This window comes from Syzygium oleosum, unplaced genomic scaffold (genome assembly GCF_021117445.2).
Source record: "Syzygium oleosum isolate NSW1041296 unplaced genomic scaffold, Sole_v2.1 Sole_v2.14, whole genome shotgun sequence".
In the NCBI taxonomy this organism is placed as follows: domain Eukaryota; kingdom Viridiplantae; phylum Streptophyta; class Magnoliopsida; order Myrtales; family Myrtaceae; genus Syzygium; species Syzygium oleosum.
In genome coordinates, this window is record NW_026607498.1 from 5,113,571 (window position 1) to 5,129,448 (window position 15,878).

At 38.9% G+C, this 15,878-nt stretch overlaps 2 protein-coding genes across 4 annotated transcripts; both read left to right on the forward strand.

Moving 5' to 3' along the window:
* Positions 1–772: 772 nt before the first annotated feature.
* LOC115691813 (uncharacterized) lies at positions 773–6,210 on the forward strand. 3 transcript variants are annotated; one of them, XM_030618547.2, is made up of 9 exons: positions 773–1,045; positions 2,415–2,723; positions 2,996–3,108; positions 3,385–3,463; positions 3,710–3,738; positions 3,865–3,958; positions 4,907–4,996; positions 5,083–5,269; positions 5,640–6,210. In XM_030618547.2, exons 2-9 carry the CDS (start codon positions 2,580–2,582, stop codon positions 6,056–6,058), a joined length of 1,155 nt encoding a protein of 384 aa, XP_030474407.2. In that variant the 5' UTR covers positions 773–1,045; positions 2,415–2,579; the 3' UTR covers positions 6,059–6,210. The 3 variants fall into 3 exon arrangements, with proteins under 3 accessions (XP_030474407.2, XP_056174030.1, XP_056174029.1); XM_056318054.1 differs by lacking the exon at positions 773–1,045 and adding an exon at positions 1,220–1,354; XM_056318055.1 differs by lacking the exons at positions 3,710–3,738; positions 3,865–3,958.
* A 4,964-nt stretch (positions 6,211–11,174) lies between these two features.
* LOC115691814 (2-methylene-furan-3-one reductase-like) lies at positions 11,175–13,216 on the forward strand. The gene is made up of 3 exons (XM_030618548.2): positions 11,175–11,372; positions 11,828–12,314; positions 12,725–13,216. Exons 1-3 carry the CDS (start codon positions 11,199–11,201, stop codon positions 13,075–13,077), a joined length of 1,014 nt encoding a protein of 337 aa, XP_030474408.2. The 5' UTR covers positions 11,175–11,198; the 3' UTR covers positions 13,078–13,216.
* Positions 13,217–15,878: the final 2,662 nt, after the last annotated feature.

Below are 15,878 nucleotides of genomic sequence, written 5' to 3' on the forward strand. Positions count from 1 at the left end.
GCCTATTATGTAGACAGACCTTAGACGGAGGAATAGGCCCGCCCACGCGGGCCTAGTGAAAATTGTGAGGCTCGGTTAATACTCGGGCCAAGCCTAGGCAACCGGACAAAAAGGCTCGGCCTCGCCCTGCCTCGCCTGCGATATGTTTAAGAAGTGAGGTGCCCTTTATTTTCAAATCCTAAAGAGACTTCTAATCTCATTCCTTCAAACACCAAGAAATTTCTCTCACCTCTCCTCTCTCTCCATTTCTTAACTCTCGCTCCACCTTTCACTTCCCCAAGCTTTCTCGTCTCACCACCTCAATCTCCACATCTCACTTGGTTCAACTATGCTATCTTCGTTTCCTTTTCTCCTTTTTTTTTCCTTTCGACGGATTTTTTCGGTGTTAATTTAATTTCAATGATTTTCCTTATATTGGTTTTTTTCCGGGATTTTTCGGTTCTGAATGTTCACATGTAATCAATCTGTTCGTGCTATTTGCTTTTTCCTCGAATTTTTCTTTATTGTCTACCCAATTTCTAAACGTTGATCTATATTTCTATCAATCTAGACTATCTTGGGCCGGGAGGAGCGAATAATTCGATCGGGCCGAGAAGGCCTGGCCCACCTCGTTCGATACCAAAACGGGCCCTGATTTTTGGGCCTTAACGGGCCTGGGACGGCCCAATCATCCGGTCTATTCCACGCTTGTTAAGCAAAAAGCCTGGCTCATTCTCACGGACCTTCTTCCTTCTTCTTCTGTTCTTCGCGGCACCGACTCCGCCGCGACTCACGACTTCACTTCGCCGCCGCCGCCTCCGCCTCCGCCGCCTACTCGGAGAAGATCGCGGGGGAGGATCGTGAGGGGTCGAATCGCCGAACTGGAGGGAATCCGGGGTTCCTCTTCTTCTTCTTCTGTAATTCGAGTGGTGGTCGATCGTCGGGAATTAAGTCGCGCGGCGAGAACTTGGTCGTCGAGGTCGGTGGCGTCACCGCCAAGTATCCCTCCGAGGATCTTCAACTGCGCCCCTGCTTGCCAAGGAGGAAAGCGAGCTTTTTTCTTGAGGTTAGGGTTTCGATTCTTGCTTTTAATCTGGCAGTTCTTGAGGGTGCGCCGCTTCGTTTGTTGGTTCGATTGGATGGGTGTTAGAGGTTGTTTTGTTCATCGCGAGTTGATTGCTCCGGTTGTTTATAATTGGTTGACGGCTTTGAGATTAGCCATTCCCGTAGTGACCCCGATTTCTTCGTTTGTGATGAAGAAAAGACAGAGACGGTCGAACCAGACCAAGAGCTGCCCAATTGAAGTTGCGTTGGTTGTGTCTTGCTGGGTTTCCTGTGTATAGTTGATTGGAATGCGAACGAATTGGAAATGCAGGTGATGTATGTTGAATGCTGCTCGTAAGTGTTTATATGTGTATCGAATCCTGTTCATGTGTGATTGTGTATGTCGAATGTTGCCAATGGAAGTTACTTTGAGATCGCGGGGTGCTGAAGAAAAGAGAAGAGAATGCTGGGAGTACTATTTTGATATGAGGCTACCGATGATGGTATACGTGAGTAGTGCATGCTTGTTGCAAACATTAAAAAAAAAAAAAAAATTGGTGTCTGGAGCATGTGAGCTACACGTATGTGCGATTTGAGAAGAAACAAGAGCTGTAAAGGAATTGAGAATAAACAATGAAATGATAGCCAAATGCTTGATTTGGATATGCAAAAGAAACATTACAAGAGAGTAACTGACGTGCATAAGGCCTTAAAGAAAACATCATGCCTTTTGCTTACGCATAACTAGCGAGCAAACGACTTAAAAGGGAAAAAAGTCAAGTAGAGAAGCAGAATGCCATAGTTGAGATTGATTGGTCAAGTGCTTAATATGAATGTTATAGATACCGTGTTCAACTTGCTAAATGTATTGCTAAAGGAATTAGTAGCGCTGACATATATGATTTTTGCAATTTGTTAAAATTTTCTGAATTTTTTCTTTTTTCCGGACTTTTGCAAATTTTTTTTATGTTTTTTACTTTGTTTATTAGCAATTTTTTATTGTGCTAATTTACTTTTTTTTTTTATTTGATATGAAATTTTAATCCAAGTAACATATACACATGAATAGCTTAAAGTGAGTTAAATGGGTGGTTACTAGTTTTCATAGATTTGTATTGCATAAAAATTGGTCAATTTGGGTCGAACCTTTTTCGACCCGACCCAAACCCGACCTGACCCGACCCGACCCATTTGACAGCCCTAGTCCTTGTTAACTGGATTGATAATTCTGACTTAAATCAGTGGATTCAGCAGCATACATATAGCTTATCAGGGTCGACGTGATTTTTTGCGTGACTTCAACTAAAGATGCGCTTGTTCGAGTTCTCGAGCTGGGTTGTTTTTTACCTTTTTGAGCTGTGAGTGTGACCGGCCTTTCGTGTTGTGTGCAGACTCTGTGTTTGCTTCAATTCCCGAGTGAACTGGGTCATTCAGATTTTGAGTGATTGTGACACTCAAGTTATTGGGCCAGGACATTCCCCGTGTTAGGCTTATCTTGCCAAGCTTGCTCACATCTCCATGACAGCATACTAAGTAAGGATCATCCACGGGACAGGATGGGTTCGGAGGTTGAAACACTCGAGGAGAGATTGAAGTCTTCCTTGGTCCAGCTCCATGCGGAATATGCCATTCTTGAAAGGATGGTGTACAAAAACAAGAACCAGCATAGGCGTTGCTCCTATTTCCAGTATCTTTTGAAGGTTCCTTTTTCCCCCACCGTTTGACTTGTGTCATGACCTGTTTTCAAGCTCGTTTTAAGGCAATGGAACTTGAAAAATGTCTTAATTGAAAGAATGAAAGGGAGAGATTAAAGTTTAGATGAATAGATGAATGATTCGTGGATCTTAAGTGTTCACTGGTGGTTTTGTTTAGGCAGCCTAAAAGGTTTAAACCAATGCACTCAAAGTCTATCTTTTGACTAGCTAAAGATCCACTATCTTGTAATTTTGAATAACAAGTATGCTTGTTTCAGGTAAGAAGGGATCTCAGGCTTTTGCAGTCAGCTAAGCTGGAAGAGTTATTGAGTTCTTGCTTTCAAGTGATAACAGGAAAGAAGCCCAAACAGAAAGTTCATCTTTTAGAAAGGTACGTTAAGCTTTCTCAAAATGTTGTGGGCATGGGAATTTTTTGCTTTTAATCTTGATCTACCCGATGCAATAGTACCCATTTTGGGAATTAGCTCTTAGTGTGTGCCTTAAGAGGTGATCAGGGATCACTACAATAGATTGCGGTCATGTTTCCCATGTTTCTTGCGTATGATCTTTTAGCAATTTTCAGCAGCTTGCTACATGCATTACTTTTAAATTGAACCATGAATGGATAATTTTATCTGATACTTCTAATGTCAGTTTTGTGCTGTAGTCTAAAGTGGAGGAAGTGTGATGTTGGGAAGCCTAATTTCATTGAACAACTTCATGGCGTCGCACGACTACTGTCACAGGTATTATCCGATCATTCTCTTTTTTGACCCCCTTCCTTCTTTTTGACCTGACTCAACAAGATGCTCCACCCGTTTGCGATTGATTAAGCTCAATGCCATTATCAAACACTAATTTTGAGCAAACCTGAAATTAAGCTAAATATTGGACTCTCCTTCAACCTCAAATAGTCAATGTAACTTGTTATGAATGGCTCACTTTCCTCTCTATATATGTGGATATCTTCATTGTGCTATGTTTCTGTGCAGATGGTTGAACCAATGTTGAAGGCAGCATGGTATCCTTCTTCTGTTGGCAAGATCCAACAAATTCATTTGCATCTTAATTTTGGCAAAGGCAGAAAAGCATATTCATTTAATGGATACATGTCCAATTAATATTTGTACTCTTGACTTTTAAATAGCGAGATATCGATCTTACTTGCTCGATCATTTTTCATGGGATTTTCTATGACAATCTTGTCTTTGCTAGCGCGTCTCAGAGTACTGGTTCAGCAAGTACGTATTTCTTCCTTATTCTACTGTTGAGGTAGTTCAGTCCTCTTTGTGCTTTTGGCCTTTGAGAACATTATGGTAATTTACGTAGGCTGCCTATATATGTGCTGATGCGGCGATGGCGCTGACAGATATGTCTTGTTCTAATCGCGAGCTTTGTTGGAGCATTGACTAGAATAGTTCAGCCAAAAGATCTAACTCTACTGTAGAAAAGGTTATGGACCATATGGTCAGACTGGAAGAACATCTCTACCAGATTTAACCAACTCCAGACTTTGTGACTTGAACCATTGCTAAAGTTGCCATTCCAAGTGAATTAGAAGCCATAGCTTTGAATGCTTATTCAAAACCTAAACAGAACTGATGGACCTGGGTTTTCAGCTTTAGTAAAACATGTTGGCAGAAGGGGGAGGACACAGGAGAACTCTTCTCTGTTTCTATGCTGCTTTCTCACCTAGTATATCATATCCTTTTGAATGTTATACCTGATTTATCTTTTGGTGATATCTCGATGCCATGCGATTTAGATAGGAACATACTTCATATCATGTGTTAGTGCTTAATAAATATATCCTTTCTTAGCCCTTACTGACTAGAAAAAAATCTTGCTTACAAATGAAGAAAAAAGATGGGGTGGGTTGTGGGGATTTTTCTCCGATATCTTATTTTTGGTGTTTCGACTTTTGTAATCTAAGATCGGTTTATCATATATCCTGCATTTTACCAAATAATATCCTTCCCTTTCCATTATACCTATAAATGAAGTCAGACTTTCTAATAGAGTTTGTGTTTGCTGAAGGCAACAAACAAGAGATCTATTCATAGTTTGCTTCTTTTAGATGCCGATCATTCTTCATATGCTTTCTTACAAAGTTTAGACACTTCAGAGGCCATGACAGAAGGTAATAGGGATTGTCACATTGAATTGATTGTCGCTTTCGTAACTTGCAGATATTACTGGATGTTGCTTCAGTATTCAACATTGTTTCTTCTATTTCGCAGAAAAAGCAGTCTGTAAAATTAACGCATGAAGGAATTGAGGTGAGTCAGGAACTTTTCTCTGAAGATTAAATCAATCTTCAATGCTTACTTCACTTATGATAACGAATTCCTTTTAATTGATGCAGGTTTTTAGGGAGTTTTATCCAACACATCAAGATCATATAATGCTAGAGTGTGTATGGAAGACTGATAAGTTTGTATTGCTTGAAAGCACATACAAGAATGAGGGTAGCAATTCGGATGGTGACAGAGCAAATGCTTCACCAGGGGCACCGGCAATACACTATAGAAGCATCGACTGTTTTCTTGAAGGTTAAGATATTCATGGTGTTTCCTAATGTGATTGACGAGCTTTCTCAGTACACCGTTATGGTCATCTTCCTTCTTGCTTCTTTCCCTTTTTCTGCCACCAAAAGGAGTTCCATCCTCTATGTTTTAGCTTCTCCAGCTTATCGCATGGCAATCTGTAATTTTGAGCAAAGGGCTATGCTTGTGGACCTATTTTGCCATATTTAGATACTGTGCTCTTTGGCTTTTGTTTTGCGGGGTGATTTGACCAGCAATCTGTGGCTTGCAGCCTTAATTTGCTCAACTTTCGCTCATTGAAATAGTTCTCTCATCTTCCCTTATTGTTCTCTAGTTCTGTTTCTCTATGTTCTCAAATCCTTTGCCTCTTTTGCAGATGAATGTGACTCAGTCCCTCAGAAGGCTGAGATGGGTCAAGCTGTTGAGCAAGCGCTGCTTCAGGTTGAAGAGGATGGGAATGGATCTACTCCCAATGTCTCCGTGCCTAGTGGCCGTGAGAAACAGGGTAATGTCTTGAGCGAGGAGGGCCATAATGCGACAACTGCACGAACCCCTGAGAACAAGTTCTCCGTGGATGGCGGGTTTCTTGATGGTCCGTCACTGAGTTCAGACCCTTTGAATGTGAAGTCTGGAACCAAGAAGGTGGCCTTTGTTTCTATAAAGAAACCTTCGTCATCGAGTAATGTGGATCTCAATTCAAACAAAACCGATGTGAAAAGCAGCAACGTTGAAGATCCGTTCTTCAATTTGCTTGCGGGTGGAAACCTTCGGGAATCTCTTCTTAATGACGATTAGTAGGTGTTGTTGGTTCGTTCTTGCATCTTTTCTCATTTATCTTACACACTATTGGTCATTACTTGTTCATTTGATTTAATTATTATCCGTGCACCGGCAAATGACAGATTTGCCGGTGTAATTGGAAATGCTACGAGCTCTAGTTTATATCAGCTTGATCCTTCAACTTCGCCATAAGCTTTCTCAGAGACATTGATGGAAAGTTTTGATTACTTAGGAAGATTACACTGTACATATAAAATCGGAAAATATTTTCGTGCTGATAAATCTTTGGCAATGTTGGTAAATTTTAAAGCCTGTTTGTAAGAAAAATCTGATGGAAATTTGCTTGCTCTGTAACAAATTAGAACCTGCCAACAGTTTAAAGTACCATCAATTATCCCAAAAATTTATCAACATTAATTTCAATAACTTATCGATGTGTTATAATTATTCACTAATGTCTGAATTTACCAATCTTAATTTGAATGATTTAACACTTTTTATCCGATTAAGTTACCAATACGATTGAGCTTTACCCTATTTTATTTGAGTTACTTAGCAAACCGTTCCAACAAGTTACCGACATATGTTTGTCAAAGCTTCCAACATGTTGAAGCGTTATCAACACTAATATTAAATTACCAACTTTAATTTGAAATATATCAATTTATCCAATTTACTTACCGACTAATTTTAACTTTACGCTCTCTTATTTGAATAACTTAATAACGTGAATTTGATTGTTTCGAAGTTAAAAAATATTCGAATAATTTTCTTCAATTTAGTAAGCAACTATTTTTAACTTTACATGATCATATTTAAGTCACTTAAAAGCATCAATTTGATCGTTTCAAAGTTAACAATCTATCCAATAACTTTCCAACAATTGTTTGTTAACGTTACCAACCAATTAAAGAGTTACTAACTGGTTTACAAAATCACCAACTTTAATCTAAGGTTGCGTTTGGTCATCTGGATTTATACTCAGGATAGGACTGGATAAGATAGGATATGAAATCTTAGGGATTTGATATATCCCATCTGTTGTTTGGTAAATCGCAAAAAATAAAGTCAGATATTTTCACATCTTACAATGTCCATTATTTGCTATAAACGTCATATCAATATAAATAAACTTAAAGTTTGCATAAACGGAGATGATAAAATCTCTCACGACACTCTTATTTACTTCATTTTTTTTTGCTTTTTTTTTTTTTTATTATTTTCCCTTTCTTTTGAATTCTTTTTTCTCCTTCCATAATTCTCTATTAAAAATTTATTAAATATTAAAATATACTAATATACCTAAAATATGTAATAAAAATATACATACTAAATGTATTTATTTATATATATGGAATTTATATCATAAGATAAAAAAATTGGAATATACAAATAAAAATAAGAATAAATAAAAATGAAATTATTGTTATTTATTTGTTATTTTGAATTTTATATATTAAAATTGAAATTTTATTTATTTTCAAATTTTATTTTAATTTTATTAATTTAACAAGTTTGTTATTCGTTAAAAATAACTTTTTTATTATGGATATTAGAAATCGTATCCACCTTTGTCCCACCATCCCCATAGGATAATTTTATCCGGGCTATATCCGACTTTATCCTATCTTGTGCAGGCACCAAACACGGGATATGATAAAATTTATCCTATCTTGAATTTTATCCCGACTACCAAACGTAGCCTAAGTGGTTTACCAACTTTTATCCAATTTAGTTACCAACTATTTTTAACTTTACCGACTCATCTTTTAGTCATCCAGCAATGTTAATTTGATTGTTTCAAAGCTGAAAGCTATTTTAACAATTTATTTGTTAAAGTTACCAACCTGTTATGAAGTTATCAACTCTTGTACATATTTTAACTAACCTTCATTAAGATGATTTACGAACTTTTATATGATTAAAAGACCAACTCGTTTTAGCTTTACCACTCTTATTTGGGTCATCTAACATCGTTAATTTGATTGTTTTGAAGTTGCTAACTGTCTAATTATTTGTTGAAATTTTGTTTATTAAAGTTACATTGAGTTCTTATCGACTCTCATACGAAATAATTGATCTTAATGTGAGTCACATTTCCAACTTTTCTCCGATTTAGTTACCAACAAGTCGTAACTTGACCTATTTTTACTCGAGTCACTGAGCAACATTAATTTGATTGTTTCGAAGTTAACAAACTTTACAACAATTTACGAACATTTAGTCGTTCAAGTTCCCAACCTGTTGTCAAAGAAGTTACAAACTCTTACATGAAATCACACACCTTAATTTGAGTGATTTTCCAACTCTTATTTTAGATTTACCCACTCTTATTTGAGTCATTCATTAAGTTAATTTTATATTTTCGAAGAAAACAATCATTTCAATAATTTTAGTGATTTATCAACTTTTCATTGATTTGGTTACCAATTAATTTGAGCTTTACTTACTCTTATTGGAGCCATTTAGCAAGTTAATTTGATTGTTCCGAAGTTACCACCGTTCCACGAAATATTTGTTTTTTTAGGAGTTGTTTAACCTTAAAGAGTCACCAACTCGTGTCAACCCACAAACTTCTGCTCGCTACAAAACTGGCCGATGATTCATTTGGCTACAGACCTTCGCGCGTGAACCTGTTGGACGTAATGCCTAAGAAAAAAAATCTCCTTTCGTTTTCTTGTGTTTAAGTAGTTTGGTTCTTTTAGACCAAAAAACAAGAAAAAGTTGTTTGGTTCTTGGCAACTTTCGTCGTTTCCTTCGGCACGAGGTTTGTCTCGCATGAAAAGCCTCATCTTTAGTGGCTGGTCTTTGCCCTTGGAGGTTGAAGTGGTCCCCGGACAAAGAATTCTTGAAGAAGAATGATGGGGAAGCTCTGTATTTCGGCATGGAATGGGATGTTGCAATGAAGGATATGCCGGTTTGATAGTAACGTGGCCCCTCATGGCTCGTGCTTGGAGATAGCCGATGGGTTGAGTTCATGTGATTCTTGCTTCACGACGAAGAAGCGGTGATGTGATTCGTCATGAAAATGCATGATTCAATTCGAAACGGAAGGTTATCTGTCGTTAGATTGAAAGGTGGAGTTTTCACAGATTGAGATTATTTCTATTTTTTGTTGGACAAGATTATAGTCATGGATGGTCCACATGATTATTTCTCAAGATCTCCTTTTCTGTACGTAAGTTCACGCAGCCTTAGGCGGATTTGTATCTTTTCTGCCTGAGGACTGACAGAGATACGATCTCGATTCATTTGCATGTATGCCCCGCTTTATCTGGTGTACCTGTGACCTGAGCAGTTGCTCTAGTTCTGGTGTTTCACCGTTCCTGGCTCATTGTGATATCGGATGCATTCGCAGTTCTACTTAAAACAATTTAAGATTTTGTTTTGGTGCTGGAAGGACTGGTTGGTGCACATCATATCACGGGTTCTCTCCATGAAAAGATGGATGATGCAACGAGTGGCCATCGGGGCCGGCATTACTTATGGTTCATACTCTCTTGAATACCGGCCTTCTCCTTCGGTGTTTATTACATGAACTTCAATATTGATAGTGATAAGTTATCGCAAGGAATGTGTGAAAAAGACTTTTAATTTTCCTGGTGCCTCCATTAAACAGACGCATGACTAGCTTTTCTTCTTCTTATCCACGAAACCATTTCTCTCATCGTTCACCATAGCACCACGTCACGCGTTAATTGACTTTAAGAAGTGTAACCCAATTTGTTTAGGAGTCCCAAAACTCCAAGGCAACTGGAGAAACCTACTCAGGGAGCTTCTTATCTTTGGAAGGGAATAGTGAACAGCTGGAACAAGGTGAATGAAGCGGTGAAGTGGGTGGTAAGCAATGGCAAGGTGGCGAGATTTTGGTTAGATCGTTGGATCATGGATAAACCACTCTTGGAGTACGCTTTTGGCCCGGTTGATCAAGCAAAACTTCAAGCCAAAAAAGGGGATTTATGAGGGTCGAGTAATCAGTGGAAGCGAGAGGAATTTCCGCATATTCTCCCTGATGACCGCGCTACTCTATCAATCACCGTCTACTTCATAAGAAAAGAAAAAATGGAGGGTGCCACTTTAATTAAGGTAACCCGGGGCTTGAACTAGTGGCAAAATAGGCTAATCTCGGTTATTCTTCCAAAGAAAATATTAGTAAGTGCTTAAGTGACTGGTTCCCTGCTTTAAAAGTGTGCATTGAGGGCACACGTGCTGCCACACCTTCAGAGTTTTCTGAAATTAATGTTTCTGAGAGTGTGGATAGCTCTCATTTTGCCACCGTGGGTCAAGTTATGCCATTCTTGTTGCATTTGAATGAAGGCCAAAATTAAAGAGGGCAATATCAACGGCAGAGCTAGAATTGCCTGCTGAATTCTGCGTTAACTCTCAGGTTATTCCTCTGTGCATGAGGTGATTTTAGAACGATGGCAAGTGGCGATAAGCAGTGGTCACTGATTAGAACCATCTGAAGTGAGCCAAACAGCTGAATTGGGTCACTGTGATGTAGCAGTTACTGGGTATTTTATTTGACTTTCATTTTTCACGAAAAGACTTGGGTTTAGTCTGTAGATTACCTATAGGCTATGGATTCATCTGATAAGGAGAGCTTACATCTTTACCCTGTTAAAATGAAGATAGTATAGAGGCAGCTCATACTGTCCGTAATTGATTAGTGTCCAGTAGAACCTTCCCCGTTTGACAATATATATTATGAAGTCCATGTCTTTCTAGTTACAAGTTTGAACCATGCAATCAAGTGCTCAGCCATAGTTGCTTTTCTATGGTTAAAGTGTCTGGTCAATCATTGAGATATTTTACTGAACGAGGTCTCTTCACGCAGCTATCTCCAGCAATAAATTTATGCCCCAACAAGCAGCGTCTCTTTCAATTAAGAAGAAAATATAGATTTTGGCCCCATTACTGGAAGTATCTCTAACAAGACAAGATCGTCGTGATATTAGTGATTTCTCATTGAGGCTGCCTTCGTCATCTTATCTACTAGCCACTATCCACTATGCACATTCCTCACCGCAAATACGACCACCTACTTTATCTCATGTCATATCACAACATTTTTAGGACAATCTCGCACTACAAGTCGTATAGATTCCTCTATATATATCAAGGAGATGTAATTTTATATTTTAGTAGAGCAAATATGCAGAAAGCTTGGTTTTATGAAGAGTATGGAAGTAAGGAAGTTCTCAAGCTGGGAGACTTCCCTTTTCCTACTCCCCACCATAATCAAATAATTGTCCAAGTTCGAGCTGCTGCTTTAAATCCGATTGATTTTAAAAGACGCCAGCGTCCCATCTTTCCTTCGGACTTTCCTGTGAGTAAAATGATTGAACATGTTGTGAGAGAGAAAGGGAGTAAAGCAAAGAGATGATATTTTTATGTGTTTATCTCTCATACTTACTGATGTGCTGTTGTTTTCCTATCTTGCTGGCCACACTTTGCTCTAGTACATTGTTGGCGGCATTCCTGTTAAGCTGGCTAGTTCTATGTGCATGTAGGTTGACTGTGACTAATTTTGAATTTATTAATTTTCCAGAGAATGGGAAATTTGCTTGTGGAATGAAAACAGCATGTTGTTTGGAGAACCGTGGACACTTCTATGTTAGTTATTGTAAATCAGGCAGCTCTTGTTAACGAGTTCGCCTTTAGGCTGATTTTACTAGTAAAACAAGTCACGATTATCCACAATCGATCAAAGTCCTGAGCATGTCATTACCCTAGAACAAGCGGTGTCGTGAATCTAGATGCATTGCTTGATATGGGATGCAGGTGGTTCCAGGCTGTGACATGGCAGGTGTGGTGGTGGCGAAAGGCACTGGTGTCACCAAGTTTGATTTAGGCGATGCAGTTTATGGGAATATTCAGGATTTCAATGCTCCTGGAAAGCTGAAGCAGCTCGGGACACTGGCAGAATTTATTGCGGTGGAGGAGACCCTGGTGGCAATGAAGCCCCAGAACCTATCATCTGAGGAAGCCGCGAGTTTGCCGTTAGCTGTTGAGACTGCAATTGAAGGGTTTGTAACAGCAGGTTTCAAAGAGGGACAGACAGTTTTTATTGTTGGAGGTGCGGGTGGTGTTGGGACTTTAGCTGTTCAGCTGGCCAAGCACTTTTACAGTGCTTCCTATGTTGTGGCAACATGTAGCTCAGCAAAGGTGGAGTTTGTCAAGAAACTGGGTGCCGACAAAGTTATCGACTACACAAATACCAAGTATGAAGAAATTGAGGAGAAATTTGACTTTCTTTATGATACCATCGGTGAGTTCCTTGAACAACCAATATTCGTTTGCTAGTTTTACCTTGGTACTTCATACTACTCAGGCAATTTCCTCGCAGTAGATGACATTGCCTGTTTTTTGAATTGATCATGTCATCTGAAATTTTGTCACGTTCACTGGTGGTGGAGCAATTCTTTTGTATGAGCACCGTCAGTTGTAGGAGACTCAAAAAGTTCGAGTACCTTAAACAACTGATGTTTTATGTCTGTGCCATCAACTTATGTCTCCAGTGACAGTGGCCCATATATAAATCCCATGAAGTTTTTAGAAGGGATAAGAAAGAGGTTGTGTGGCTTCTAGAGATTGCTTTGACCACCGGAAGATCAGTAACTAAAATGACGCTTAGTTGTGTCTAAATGTTATTTCAACATTATCTCTTGACTTCTTCAGGGGACTGCAAGAACTCCTTTGTAGTGGCTAAGGATGAAGCTCCGATCATTGACATAACCTGGCCTCCATCACATCCAAGGGCAGTCTATTCAAGCTTGACAGTTTCTGGAGAAAACCTGGAGATGCTTAGGCCTTATTTAGAGAACGGAAAGCTCAAGGCCATCATCGATCCTACCGGACCTTATGCATTTACAGATGTTATTGAAGCTTTTCGATACTTAGAAACCGGAAGGGCTCGGGGAAAAGTCGTCATTTCTCTGTTCCCCACAGGGAATGCTCCGTCGTTCGTCTCGCGCGAGCTTGGAAGCAACCAAATGCCTCGAAGGGTTGCTGTAGGGGCATCTGTCTGCTGAGTACATTGCATCCTGTTTTCTGGTATTGATAGCTTTGGTATTGCGATATCACAGACTTTGGAAAATCTCATTTTTTATTTGCAATCTAAAAGCATATATATGTCTGTGATCGCTTTATGAAATGAAAATTCTGCTCCGACATGGATGTGCTGTTTTGAGTTTTAGTTTATACTAAAACTGGTATCTGATAGACATCTCATGAACCATCCCACCTGTTGTTTAGGGTCGTCGGCATTTGATTAACACAAAAAAATTATTAGGATATCGCTTTGATGCGGTTCGATATGGATGATCGACTTTTGATTTCAACCAACAAATATAGATTTTAAACTTCCTTTGTGATGAATGCATCTTGACCCTTTTCCAGTAGTTCTCGTTCAACATGCTGAGGAAATGAGTGAGTAACAACCAAAGCACAATACAAGTGTAATGATCCTCTGCGCTACTAAACTGAAGCACGAAAGCCATCTCTGCAACAATTGAGTGTGTCGTAAGCTTTCTGAGTAGAAGTTGGCAATAAAAAGAAGGGTTAATACCACAAAAAACCCCAAACTGGTATACTTATGACAATTTTATCTCAAACTAATTTTTTTACCATCAAAAACCCCAAACTGGTACACCTGTGATAAATTTACCCCAAACTATTTTTTTGACCATAAAAAATCCCACACTTGTACATTTGTGACAATTTTACCCCGAACTAATTTTTTGACCACCAAAAACCCCAAACTGGTTCACCTGTGGCAATTTTACCCCAAACTAATTTTTTAACCACTAAAAACCCCAAACTGATACATTTGTAACAAATTTACCCTCTGTTAGTGTCCATTAAATTGGATTAATATCACGAAAAATCACAAATTGGTAAACTTGTTACAAACAAAGGGGTAAAACCCCAAACTGGTACACCCGTCAACTATCACGTGTAATCAAACATAGTAATTTGACAGTAAAATTTAACGGAAACTAGCGGAGGGTAAATTTGTCATAGGTATACCAGTTTGGGATTTTCGGTGGTCAAAAAATTAGTTCGGGGTACAATTGTCACAGCTTGGATTTTTGGTGATCAAAAAATTAGCTCAGGGTAAAATTGTTACATGTGTACCAGTTTATGGTGTTTCGTGGTATTAACCTAAAAAGAAGGGATAAGTGCACTAGAAGTCCTAAAACTTATTACGAAAGTGCAATTGAGTCCTAAAACTTTCAAAAAGTGCAAACAAGTCCTAAAACTTGTCATGAAAGTGCATTTGAGTCCTAAAACTTTAAAAAAGTGCAAACAAGTCCTAAAACTTGTCACGAAAGTGCAAACAAGTCTTAAAACTTTCAAAAGTACAATCAATGGAAGGACTTGATTGAACCAATTTGACAAGTTTTAGGACTTGTTTGCACTTTCGTGACAAGTTTTAGGACTTGTTTGCACTTTTGAAAGTTTTAGGACTCAAATGCACTTTCGTGATAAGTTTTAAGACTTGTTTGCACTTTTTGAAAGTTTTAGGACTCAATTGCACTTTCGTGATAAGTTTTAAGACTTTGAATGCACTTATCCCTAAAAAGAAAGACGATGAAGTGCATCGATCGCAAAAACATAGACTTCAAGGCGTGTCGCTATTGAAATGAAACTCCAAGCCATATTCTTCCTGACTGACCGAAACATTGGTGGATTGGCAATCTTTCAACTGAAAATGTCAAGTCCATATCCCCAATTTCACGCCATACGCATGTTGCTGGTCTTTTTGCCCGTGTGGAGGCATGGAATTTTGTTGTCTATTGCTTGAAAAGCAAGACAACGGAAAATCTATAGTCAAAGAAACATATGGTGATGGCTTTACAGAGGGCTCATGTTCACGCTCTATTGACAATGGCCTACATCTATGCGCTGTCGCTAGGATCGAAAATGGACAGCATACCTAATCTTTAAGAGAAGACATTAGAGATGTCAAAAGTAGTGTATGGTACTCACTTTAGTGCCAAAAGTTTTTTTGGATCACTTAAGTGTTAATTTTTTTAAAAAATAATCATTTCAGTGCCAACTCCGATCAGTTTGGCAGAAAATATGACGTGGCCTTTTTTTGTTAATATCTTAAACCGACGTGGCTAGCCGGAGGTTTAAATCAGCATGAAAATCCCAAAACGACGTCATTTATCCAGTTTCATCTACCTGTACAACCCAAAACGACATTCATCTGCCTCTCTCTCTCTCTTCCCCCCCCCTCTCTCTCTCTCTCCTCCATTTCTTCGTTTGAGCTCTGCAACATCACATGAAGGAGGAGGAGGGATTGGGCTTGGAGGCGGCATTGGAGAAAGATTATTGGCGGTGGGATTTGGCCCCAAGCTCGCGCTTCTCTTGCTCGCGAAGCTTCTGGATTTGCTTTTGCTCGATCTTGGAGCGCTTCTCAATCGTTGGATTCAAAGTTAAATCATGAGCAAATCGTGACAGAATGATATGGATTTGTGACGAATAGAGATGATTTAAGACTCTGCATACTATGTTTAGGCTAAGAAATACATTGAAATCAAGTCCAAAACTTAACTTTTAAAACGCCTAGCATGTGTTTGACGATTTGCCTGAAAGAGCTAACAAAGTTGTTTTCATGAAATCGATGTTCAGAGTTAGGATTGATTCACGATTTCTTCATTGATAGCTAAAACTATGTCTAAATCTATGATTCCCTATGGTTCTATGGCATGTCCTTCGATTCCCGGCGTTGGCCATGGATGACCACCTACGCCATAGTCCCTACCCATTTTCCGGCGATGCCCCATGTTCAAAACCATTGTCGTGAGATCCTTATTAGCCGGCG